General features: G+C 45.6%; 1 protein-coding gene across 4 annotated transcripts in view; it reads right to left on the reverse strand.

The window, feature by feature from the left end:
• Positions 1 to 752: 752 nt before the first annotated feature.
• sema6bb (sema domain, transmembrane domain (TM), and cytoplasmic domain, (semaphorin) 6Bb) overlaps positions 753 to 12,395 on the reverse strand; it is a 130,142-nt gene continuing 118,499 nt past the window's right edge. For all 4 annotated transcript variants that reach the window (XM_005727051.1, XM_005727052.1, XM_005727050.1 and 1 more), the window contains exon 17: positions 753 to 5,563. In XM_005727051.1, coding sequence (XP_005727108.1) covers positions 4,656 to 5,563 — 908 coding nt within the window. In that variant the 3' untranslated portion in view covers positions 753 to 4,655. The remainder of the gene's footprint in view (positions 5,564 to 12,395) is intronic.

Genomic DNA, 12,395 nt, shown 5'->3' on the forward strand with positions numbered 1-12,395 from the left:
CCTTCGCTTTGGAGGAGAACGGCCTCCTCCCAAAGCTCGGTCTTTGTGGTTAATTCGCTCTGCGCCTCCTCTTCTTCTTCCGATTCACATTCACATTCAGATCCAAACAGGACGCAACACCTGGGTGCTGCTCACAGTACTGCTCGTCATGATAGTCATCGGGTTCATTGTCATCATCAAATCGGGCACATCAGAGAATTGAAATCATATACAGTAATATTCCATAGAAATCTTAAAACCAAGTATCTACCACAGAAACAAACAATAGAAAAAAGCAAACATGACAAAAATGGTCAGCGCCGACTAGATACATCTACAACTTTACAAAAATGCAAACGTTGATTTTGTTTTTGCCGTTTGTGCTTTTTCTTCTCGCATGTTGGCCGAGGAGGTGCAGTCTCGTTTCACCACATCCCCGTGCATCGCTGGATTTCAAGCGAGTTAGCCTCCTTCCTGGACCTTTTCTGGGGCATAAAGCACGGACAGCGCACTGGAGCACCGTGGGGCAAAATGGCAGTTACTGGCTGGGGGGCATCACGTGACTGGGCCACACGGCACAAACAACCCCAACACACAAAGGTATGGTCTCTTCAGCGAGTGCGCGCACACACATCTTAATAAATAAAATCACAGACTGGCTGGGTCACAAAGACAGAGATGGAAATTTTATGTGTGTGTTGATTCGTGCAGAGCAGAGATAAAGAGGAAGAATGTGTGTGTGTGTGTGTTTGCAGGACTGGAGGCAGTATACGCTACATTTAAATAAAACAAAACAAAAGCCCTTATAGGAAAAAGAAAGCAATTTGCCACATGAGAGCTTACGGAAATGTCTAAAAACTGTTACGCATCAAGGATTTAATGTGAAATAAAGTGGAGGGTACTTTGATTTCTGTTTCTGTTACTGAATCATTAAATTAACCAGCTAACCTTTAATAGTGACAAGTGCAATGAGAGCTGGGCTGGCAGAGTCTGCTAACAATCAAAGGGTTTAAAGAAAAGGAGAAGAAGTGCAGCTGCTCGGTGAGGAGGAACGGGAATGACATGAAGTATGCAAAGAAAGGGGAGGATGATGGCTTTAATAAACAGAGCTCTCATGAGGTCCACGTGAATTTTTTAGCTCCGGTGTAATGTTGAACTAAGGTAATCAAATTATGCAGTCAGTAAAGTAACATGTACACCAGTCAGAGCGGATCCTAATTCAATTGTGCCCCAAATTTGGTTAAAGGTCCTTTTTGTGCGTTTGCACGCGAGTGTGTGTGTGTGTGTGATCTGCTGGTGGTTAGCGGAGCTGGTTGAACAGCGCCTCCCTCTCAGGGCTGATGTGTCTGCAGTAATCTTCTCAGGGGCTCATCAGGCCATTAGAGGGCCGGGAATGTACTTTGCCTAATCAAGCATGTTTAGCGAAAAAACCGGAGGAGATGCGGAGCGAGGAGACGCCTCGCTGGGCACGCCGAGCGAGACAGAGAGGCCTCGTGGGCACACACACGCAGACCCGGCGGTGGGAGAGAGACGAGCGGCGTCCTGGCTGGTGGAGAGCTTCCTATCCTCAATACTAATGACCTGTTTCAGGGTGGAATGTGTAAAGAATACACTGCTTTAATGTGGTGGCGAGGCGGTAATGCAGTAACATCACGTTTGCCTGCTTGACCTCCTCCTCTGTCCTTGTCTTCGTAAATCTCTTTCACTGGCCTGTCTCATATATTACGTCAAGCCTGGCTGTACATTTGTTAGGGCTGGGTATTAAACCTCAACAGAAATGTGTCTGCGGAGCTGAACACTGTCAGGTGGTATCGAGTGTCGGGTCAGATTTATGCTTCTGTTTACGCTTCTTGGATCACACGGTTCTTGTTCAAAATATGCCTGCATGTGTTTTTATGCGCTCGAACTAAGTTTATTACTTATTTTGTAAAAGAAAAAAGGTGAAAAAATGCAAGAAGCTGCAGCAGAAACCGACGATGTACGATGCCAGACGTGAGAATGGAGCTGACTTCAGGTGAGAGGCTGGGCTCACGCACACAGGCAGACAAACAGTCACAGACACACTAGAATCACCAGTCAAACTAAAACATATGCATTTGAGAAAAAGCCAGAGAACCTGGAGTAAGGCACAGTCAGAACATGCAAACGCCACACAGGAAGGCAGGAAGACTCTGGACGCTGGACGACCCCTGCAGTGAGATCGATCGAAGGTTTTAAGGCAGAAAACAAACTGAAAAACTTTGGAAATGGTGCCATAAATCCTCAGAAAGCTGAAAGGTGTGGGTACAAAGAAAAAGCTTTTCTGTCTCCACAAGTGCAGTCTACCTCCTCGGGTCTAATCACAGGACCTTCTCTTCTGGAGTTTAATATAAGAAATACCAAACTGTTAAATCAAAGTGAAATGAAAAGCATTTTTTGGATCTAGCTTGCATGCTTGTTCTTCCTGTGCCTGTGTGGGTTTCTCTCCAGGTGCTGCAGCTTCTTCCACAGTTCAAAGACATTCGTGTTGATTAATAGTTTTATTGGACTGCTGCATTAAGGTATGAAACTGAGGAGTTGGACTGGTCTCTGTAAGCTACAAACCTCCAGGGCACAATGACAGTACAACAGAGAGTACTGCCCCAATGACGAGCTGTTGTAACCCTGGAGGTCCTATAAGGTAGCTTAAAGTTTCTGGGCGGGCATGCGTCCCGCTTTGATGGAAAAACCACTGATCTGAATAGAAAAAGGGCCGTTTGGTGTCAGGACCAAAAGATGTGTGTCTTGTGTATGTTGATAGCATCTATTATTTAAAGCGGAAAACCCAGCTCGTCCATTTTAACTCGCTTCTTTGTGCGCGGTATAATGGTTTAAACGTATTCTATAGCATACAGCGCTCCCACGCAGGGCTCTGACATTGTTAACATGCATTTGTGAGTGTTAGACGGTCATTAATGGTTCAACAGAGAAAAGAAAAGCAGGGCGAGAATGAAAGTAATGTTGATCAAAGCTGTTTTGTTGCACTCAATATGAGTAACACATTCATGTATACAAGCCCTAAGAGACTCACACACTCATAAAAACACCACCTTTACGAACGTATGACCCAGATGAAGCTATCTACGTTTGAATCGAGGACAGATGAGAGCTGATGAAAATAGGAAACATCAAAAGATCAGACAACGCAGTGAAAGAGTAACTCCACACCCCAATATACCCATGCCCGTCTGTTTTCTTTATCCTGCTATTGTCGGGAAACACACTGAGAGCAAGAAAGGGACAGAGCCACAAGGGATGACCATTGTGAACAGCGAGCAGTGCCCCTACTCTGGCCTCAGCCCCAGCTTCAGCCCCTCAGCTCCTCCCTGTCCCGGCAAACCAGTGAATCGCTAGTGTGCGTGAGGCGCGAGAGATGCCCGGGCCCAGTCGCTGCGTCTCTCGTGACGGATGGAGCTGCTGTCCTCCTCATTGATATTCCGCCGGGCTGTGTCGGTGGGCTAGGTCCTTGACTCTTAACGGTTATTTGTTGCCGCAGTCTCCTCCCGCCTCTGGGGCACAAAGAGTCTCAGTGTCGGACAGAAGAGGCTGAATGGAGCTCCCAAGCGGCCGGGCAGACAGTCAGAGCTCACATTCCCTCCTTCAAATGAACTGCGGAGCCCGGGGAGGCCTCGGGTCAGGTCAGACAGACCCAGGCATACTGAGAGGCAGCAAGGGAGGGGGGTGGAGTGGAGATACTGTTCCTTTTTCCCAGAGCCTTTCCGACGTCTCGAAGCTTCGGTTTTCCTTGCTGAGAAAATGCTGATATAAAAATATCAAATTAAATTGGCTTTATCTTTATCCTTATATATATCTTGCTCATTATTGCTCTTTTTTTTACTTTCACAGAGCGAGTCCGACCTCCTCACTAGCCACCGATCAACCAACCATCCAAACCTCCGATTGGTGAACACAAAGAGCCTCAAGTAGACACTTGATAAAAATCCGTCTGTCTCTCTGTGATTGGTTATAAAAAGAAAACAATGTTATTACCATCGTCATTATACAGGTGTACTTCACAGTTAAGACAGGACGCTGGCTGGGGTTGTCGTGGCCACACGTATTCGCACATACACACAGCGTGATTGGCTGAGAGTCGCGGCCCTTTGACGGCGACATCAATTCGAGTCCAAAGAAAAGCACATGGTTGTCTGCTGGACGCCACCGGCATCAACAAACCAAAGCAGAAACATGATTTCACACTTAAAGAAGAGCCGTGGTGTTAAAACAGTGAACAGAATGGTGGAGGGAGACCTTTCACATTTGGTGCTGCAAGCCAAATTGTCATTTTATTTGTTTGTTTTTTTAATCTCCACACTGTCCTTCTATGAAGAGCCTTCGTTCTCCGCACCCCTCTTTTTAGCTCGCCGGTCGTCCCGTGGAGTCAAAGTCACGCTCTGCGGTTGGATCCACCGACAGAGCCGAGGCGTGCACCTCGGATTACGAACGGAGGAACGGAGATGTACAGAGAGTTGTCTCCTCTTTGTCAGCTCTCTCTCTTTGTCCCTCTCTTTAGTCAGCTGAGTGATGTCTGAACATTGAATGACAGTGAGAGAGGACAGACAGGGTAAGGTTGGACCGGGACAGTGAATCTGAGGGTTGTTTGATTCCAGTTTGCTGTTGGAGGGAAGGGGTTGGCGTCAGGGCTCGTCTGCGTCGCCTCACTGGCCACTGGGGTTGCGCTCGCCCACGCTCTTTCCTAGAAGATGGCTGAAGTCAGCCAGTTCTCCCAGCCCTCGGGGCCCGTGCATGTCTGGCCTGATGAGGCCCTGGCGCTGAGGGTGATAGGGTGCGCCATTGTTGCTGTTGTAGTTGAGCGCCTCATGACTCCAGCGAGGCTCCCCGTAGTCCATGTGGGGAGTGGGAGCGGACACCACCCTCCGTCGGTCGGGGGAGTCCTGCGGCGTGGCAGGGTAGATGTATTCTCCTGCTGAGTTCCTTAGCGCACCGGTGGGGCGATTGCTACCGTGCTCCCCTCTCTGCGTGGCGAGGATCAGGTAGCGATGGCGTTCTGTGTGTGGAGGCAGCACCACCTCTCCTGGGTCATCTATCCGGACCATACCGCCGCCGCCTCCACCACCGTGCAGAAACTTGGAGCTCAGGTAGATGACGGAGTTGTTAGGGCAGGGAGTCCCAACGGCAGTGAGGAAGGTCTGACTCTGGTCCCACTCGGTGTCCGGGAGACGTACGCCCCGTTTCTGCTGCAGGGGGGTCTGCTCAGGCGTGGGCAGCAAGCCGGGGTCCATCTCTCCTTTAGGCCAGCCGTTGGGCGTGACGAAGGGGTTGTCCGCTTGCGAACAGCGCCGCTCCCCGCCGCTGGTTCTCGTCACGCTCATCACCGACCCGCTGCGGCCTTGTCCCAGCATGCTTTGTTCTTTGTCGCCTTTGCGCCGGGCGCCGCCGGCTCCGGAGCCGCGAGAGTGGCGGTGCCGGTGACTCATGATCCAGCAGACGGTGAGACCAGAAAGGACGGCTCCTGTTGCAAAAGCTGAAACAGCAGACACCACTAAGAGGTTTACGGACACGAGGCCATCGGGCTCCTCCATGAAACTCTCTTGGAGAAGAATTCCTAACAGAGAGAGAAAGAAAAAAAACTTCAGTCAACTGGTGAAAACACGCAAAAAGCATCAGTATTTCCTGCACAAAGTGCGTGGGAGTTTGCAAACGGCCAGACAGAGTGACCTATTTTCCATCTCCTCTCTGTGGGTGGTAATTGTCATATGCTTTCCAGCCAAGGTAGCTGTGGCTAATTGCCTTCATTATGTAAAGTGGATGGTGATTTTAATAGCTCTAATAACTGTCTTCCTGATTGAGAATAGCTCTCAAAGCTAACATGTTTCACAACATTAGCTTTACAGAGAGAGTCTGTCGTTAATGGCGAGTAATAACTTCAAGCTTCCATACCATGAAAATCACTTACACAGTCCAGGTGCCGTTGACGTTACATGTGTGCTGTAGCTAGTCTGACTTTAAACTATTTTGAAACAGAAACACCCTGTAAGTGTTAGCCCAACGTATGCATACATTCGTTTTCTCTGTTGCATCCATACAGCAAGATGATTTCTTGCGCGAGTGAACGCGAGGCATCATGTTTATAGATAAAGAACAGCTCATCTGCGAAACACAACTTTCTGTATCTTGGGTTTTTTCGGGTTTTTTTAAGTGAGTACAAGAGATGAAGTCCCTCAGACAGAACTGTTTATGAATTATTGAAGATATGAAAACAGCAAGACCACAGCCTGGGCTGCCATGGATCAATTAGAAAAATGCCAGAAAAGGAGTCATTCTTTGCTGCGTAAGCTCTTGGGACAAGCACCAAATGAATACAATGAGAGCATGTGCGTGCCAAGGGAAGCAGATGAAGGCAAAAAAGAGGGTGTAAGAAGGGAGAGCGTCGTGGCCTAAAGCATACTTGAACATTTGGGGCCTTAGACAAACACTCGTAATAGTTGTTAAATTACAGCTCCAGTAGTAGCAGAGGGAGGAATGTCTCCACAAGGACAGCAAAATAAATCCTTTCTAAGAGAAAATAAATGGATATCATTAATAGACAGTGGGAGCCACTTACTCACTTACAAGTTGTTGAGCACAAAGCGGGGCAGAGAACGGGAGGAATAATGAACACGAGGAAAACGGGACTGTTGTGTTTTTAAACAAACATACTTTTATTAACAGAGATATTCATTTTTAATGGTACCGGTTGTGGTTCAAACACTCCAGCACGAGACAGCCTGGTGCTTAATTAAAGTGGCACGTGGCTTTGTCTCGTTTGGTGTTAGGCTACACATTGGCATTAAAGCAGGGGAATGGGAGCTAAGACGCTGTGAGAGGCGGCCGAACGGCCACGCCGCTCTCGGCTGGATTAAAAGGGGTAAAAACTTTGACTCTTTACTCGCCTAAAAATGATTCTGAACTTTTTGTCCAACCAAACGCAGCACCAAGAAATCCTGCGTGGAGACATCTGGCCATTTGTAGACTGGACATTGAGCTGACACACAAACTGTTTAACTCAACACCGACAGCAGTGACTCACAAATTTAGCTGATCTTTGGGTCTTTCGCTCAAGACAACCTGACACTGTGGCCAACTCGCATATATATAAAAACCTGTTTAGGAAATCTATCGACAATACATAAAATGAGACATCACGCCCCACGAGCCGGGAAGCACGAACCAGTGTCTTATCACGCACAGGCAGTAAAACGTTCAGGTAAACAGAAGCTCTATTTTCAGCTTAAATGAGACTTTTCCGAGGGCAGATTGTATCCGCTGTAAATACGGACCCCCCTGAAGCCAATCTCTCTCTGCTGGGACTCGACAGGAACACGAAGCCACAACTTTACCATCAGAACATTTTTTTTAATGATCACAACCAAGCATCTGTAATCAGAAAAACACACAGCAGGTGTATCAACAGCCCCGAAGAGGAAACCACAATCAAAATAAACTGAGTTTAAAAAGAAAAATTATGCTTTCCCCTCAAGAAATTTCCCATAAATGCCACAAATATCCAATAAACATTTACCAGTTTAGCCTGCAAACATCACTGAAGCCGTAACAAGCAGGCAGACAATGACAAAACTCCAAATTAAATTAAAAATAATATTAGACGACACCCTGACTTTTACTTCCTGTGTGAAAGGGCTGGATAAAAACAAGGACGCCGTCTCCAGCAGACAAATCTGCAGCTTCATCTTGAAGTAACTTCATAAAGTTGTGCGGTTTTGTATGGCACACGCTGCTGCGTCAGTGCGTACAGTATGTGGGTAATTTAACCTGTGAATAATGGGGTGTAATAGTGAGCACAGCTGTTATTTGAATTTGTTAGGTATTAGCATATTCTGTGTTCTTCATCATCGACCAGAAATCGTGTAGCCACGAAACACTCTTAATGAAAAGTTTTTATTGCGTTTAACTTTATTAAAAAATGTCAAAATTTGAAGACAAATGGGTTTAATAATAATTAAATAACAGCTTCGTGTTTTATAACAAAAATATTAATAATTTCTCATTCAAGGAATAAATTCATTGAAAAACCACTTAGTTTTTCTCAGATAATTTCAGTGTTAGGTGTTGTAATACTTCGGATTTGACCTTTTGTGGAACTCACTGGACTTTACTTGCAGCTTATTTACTTTTCTGCCAACAAAATCCTCAAACTCTTTGGGTTCAGCCACGTCTTGAGAACATTTTACGATCACTGAGCATTAAAAACTAAATTAACAATGGAAAAAACTTTCTGCCAACTTGAAGCTCTTCTCCTTTGTGAGGAAATGCTGATAGCTGTTATATTTATCAGGCTAGTTTGATGTGTCCATATTTGCTATTTAACAAAAAGCTCATGTGAGGCAGACAAAATATTTTTGCGTATTTTGACCCAATAACAGGAAAATTACAGCTCACATTTCCATCCTGCCCTTCACTCTGTCTGTCTGTGCCAACAATCATACGACCCCGTATGAGCGAGCGCTTTGGCGATAGTGGAAGGAAAAACTCCCTTTTAATAGGAAGAAACCTCCAGCAGAGCCAGGCTCAAGGAGGAGGCTTGGTTTACCCACAGCCAGCAGCGTTGGAGCAGCTGCCACCTCCTCACACCACCCACCCTACTTAAAGCAGGGGTGTCAAACATCAGGTCCTGGGGCCAGAATTGGCCTAGCAGAGACTCCAATAAAGCTCCTCTGGACAGCTTTGGAAAACGTGAAGGGAGTCATAAATTTTGGACTTCTAATTGTATTACACATTTCTTTTTACTGATAAGGACTTTGAACACGGCCGTTCATGCTACACCAAAGTAATTAGGTTAATAGATTATTCTGTCATTAAATGATAGAAATGTTTTTTGAAATGGGAGTTTCATTGAGCGGGCTGCGTGTGGCCTACGATGTAAAACGAGTTTGACGTCTCTGCCTTAAAGCATGACTGCACCCCACAGAGCTGAGGTGACAATGGGCACAACTGCACTTAATCATTCATCCATCCCTTGTCACTAACAATTAAATGTTAGAGCTTGGACAATAGATTGTGGACGCCATCGATGTGAGCTCATACACTCACAAGTTTGCAATTTCCATCGATCGAATCCTGCCATTAATCAGGTGGCCTTGTTGGTCAATCAATGTCCTTTTCATCACTAATTAGTGCTTTATCACCAATCCGCTGAGCTCAGTGAAACACGTGGACACAGGCTTTAGTTACAGCCTGCTAATTATGTGACACACAGTTCAGTTCGGTTCAGCATCACACAAATGTTCCTCAATAAGCCGAGATCAGCGGGATCGTGTCAGCCTTAGAGCGTAATGCGATCTGTATTTGTCTTTCATTTCTGCTTTTGGTTGATTCAACAATCCCTCCTCCCCACGTTCCCATTTTGTTCCCCAATCACTTCATCACAGCCTCTGAATATTAACACGTATGGAAAAAAGAACAAGTTTGTTCTCCTGCAGCAGGTCTTCACATGTGGTTCATGCTATGCATTGGAAAGTGTTTATTTGACCGTGTATTTAGGCTTATTTAGGATTTTGCCCAACGGGATGTAAAAAGTTGATTGCCTAATATCTCAAAATTGCTCTGAACACAGATGGCAGCTCATAATTGAGATCTCAGAGCATATCAAAACACAGCCAGCTCGTGGTTACGCAGGCTAACCAGCACAGTCTTTGTGTATTCATTTAAGCACCCATGCTCTTCCATGTTTGGACTGAATTTGGCGTTTGTTCACTGGGACTTCTTCTCTCCTTGAACATATTGTTGGCATCTTTGGTCGCGCAGCCTAAACACAGGCTGATTATTGCTGTATTTATTTCCATGTTTTTGGCCGATATTCAGCTCGGAGAGCTTGTCAGCTTTAGTTACATTATTGTTCCTCTCTTCAGGAAAATAGACATTTTTGAGGCACAGATGCGACACAGAGGCAGGAAGTTACTACCATATTCCCTCTGCTCTACTCCTACACACACACACAGAGGCTTGAGGAGTTTGAAAAGTCAGGTATTGCACGTATCTAGGGTTGGATTTTTCTTTAATAATCCCTCGAGTCCTGATGAGTTTGTAAATGAAAATGAAGTTCTGCGACCGCAGAAAAATTCAGAACGAGCCAATAACCGCCACAAATCTCCTCTCCCACGCTCACAACATCTGGAATTGTTCGATACAGAGGTTTCAGATGCTTCTTTAACGTGTACCTCGGCTGTGGTCCAGGCTTGCTGTGTGACACTTTAGATTAAATTCTGCATGGCTGCAATAATGCTGCTGTCAGCTTCATGCAGGGGTACGTTTCTGACAAGTGTGTTTATTATTGCTGTACGAGTGTGTGTGTGTATCACAGCAATCACGGCACCCCAACTCTCTTGCTCTCTCTCTCTTTGACATGGACACTTAGATATGTTAATTATTTTTGCCAGCTTCTTTTATCCCCCACTTATGTCTTTCTTGGATGCTTGACATCGAGAGGAAATCTTTAGCCAGTGGGAATAAGCTGGAAAAGGATTACGATGATAAAGAGAGCACGCAGAAAGCAGAGCGATTGGGAAGTGTGCGCTTTTGTGACAGCAGGCAGGTTTCCCCGCATCCTTGGGGTGACAGCAGAAACTACTGCTCGCACGCTCCTTCCTCATCTCGGCTCCTTCTCTTCTCCAATCCTGCTCACTTATTAAACCTTAATAGAAGCCAACAGGCCTGCCTGTCAGCCTGACGAACACTGAGCTGCTTGTCTCCGGGCTTCCAGCTCCAATTACAGCGTAACAATGAGAAGAAGGGAGAGGAGAGCGATTTTACAGTATGTATGCTAAAAAAGGGAAAAAAAAGGAAAGAAAGTGGGAGGAGAAGAGAGGACATGAGACAAAAGAGGGGGCGAAGATGAGAGGGAGGACATGGCTAATAAATTAAAAAAAAGGAGAGTGGATTAAAGAGGTGACCACAAAAGCGAAATACGACCGAGGAGGGAGCGCAGAGAGATGTTGTTCCCAGTTGATGAAAGCAACACTGATAAGATATTTGCTAGAAAATACTTTTATACCGCCTAACTGTCAAAATCAAAAGCACAAAGAAAATCAGAGTTTCTCTGGTATTTCGCCGTCTTTGTCTCTAACCCGCAGTCATCCATTCCTTCGCGCGGCGCCGTCCTGCCCTCCCTCCTATCCGCTTGTTAGTCGTTAATCCTTTCTCAATTTCTCTCTCCTACCCACCGCTCCTTTGATCACCGGGGGTGGCGGCATGATGGGAGTAATAGCTTCGAACTCAAAAGAGAAGTAAGGAAACTTTTATTCACATACTTTCAAATCAAGGTTGCTCCAGTAAAATCTCATTTTATATTCGAGTGTCAAAGTTTCTGTTACTTCTGCAGTGTGACAGGCGCGGTTACGCTAAATTTCTGTGCCTACCAATAATCGCTCGTACTTGTCCTCCGCTCTCATTTCTACCTCCCCACATTTAGAAAGCGAGTAAAGGAAATTATTGAAAAGCCCTGCTAGCCGTGCCAGTTGTTCAACATTTGCCTTGATTAGAGCTCTGGCAGAAGACTCGGTATCTGCTCGCTCCAGAATCGCAGTTTGGCGCCGCTTTCAACAAAGGCCTTGTGAACGTGTGTGAATGAGACGAAGGGAAGGAAAATTATTTTCGACCCACCATCGGTGATGATGATTATGATTAGAGAAGTGCAGCCAAGGCATAATCCCTGTTTATCAGATGTACTGAGTCTTATCGTTCTGGCAGATTTGGCCGTGGTTTCTGTAGGTTATGATGATACTGTAATGACTGCAAAAACTGGGAACACGGCAGTGACCTCCAGAAAAACACGAGTTCAGACAATCGCTGAAAGATTTACTGGCGTTAAACTGTTATCTTGCAGCGTGCCCACTGTTATCTACAGCCACAGCTCCCGTCGGTGTCCTGTGATCTACACAACATGTGTTTTAAAGGCAGTTTACACGAGTCTAAGCAGCTGACTGTTCTTACGCCACTGATTTGTTCTTATTTCTGTGCCGTAGTCTGATACATATAAAGCTATAAATGCAGCTTATGAAGGGGAAGCAGCGTGCCGTGATTTATGAACTGAATCATCATCAGTTTGCAAATTCTGAACACATTTTAATGATCACTGTGATCTTTATTTCCCGTAGTTATTATTTAACAAAATAAAACACCTTTCAGCGATGTTGAAACTGGGTTTTTTGGAGACCGGGGATGTAAATCTGTCCGTCTCTATCCGGTCGTTAAGTCTGACATCACTAGCCTGTCTGGGCCAAAACTCCGCTGCAGGTCCATATATCAAACGATCACTATGGCATTACTGAGAGTTGAAAAACTGTCTAAAGTCTTTCATCTTTAATAAAATGATCAGCGTTCTGCTCTACCAGGTGTAACAATTGAGTTTAACATCCAGGCATCCATGAAAACGGAATTTA

The sequence above is a fragment of the Pundamilia nyererei genome, unplaced genomic scaffold (assembly GCF_000239375.1).
Source record: "Pundamilia nyererei isolate P.nyererei 1_Seehausen unplaced genomic scaffold, PunNye1.0 scaffold00023, whole genome shotgun sequence".
Taxonomy (NCBI): domain Eukaryota; kingdom Metazoa; phylum Chordata; class Actinopteri; order Cichliformes; family Cichlidae; genus Pundamilia; species Pundamilia nyererei.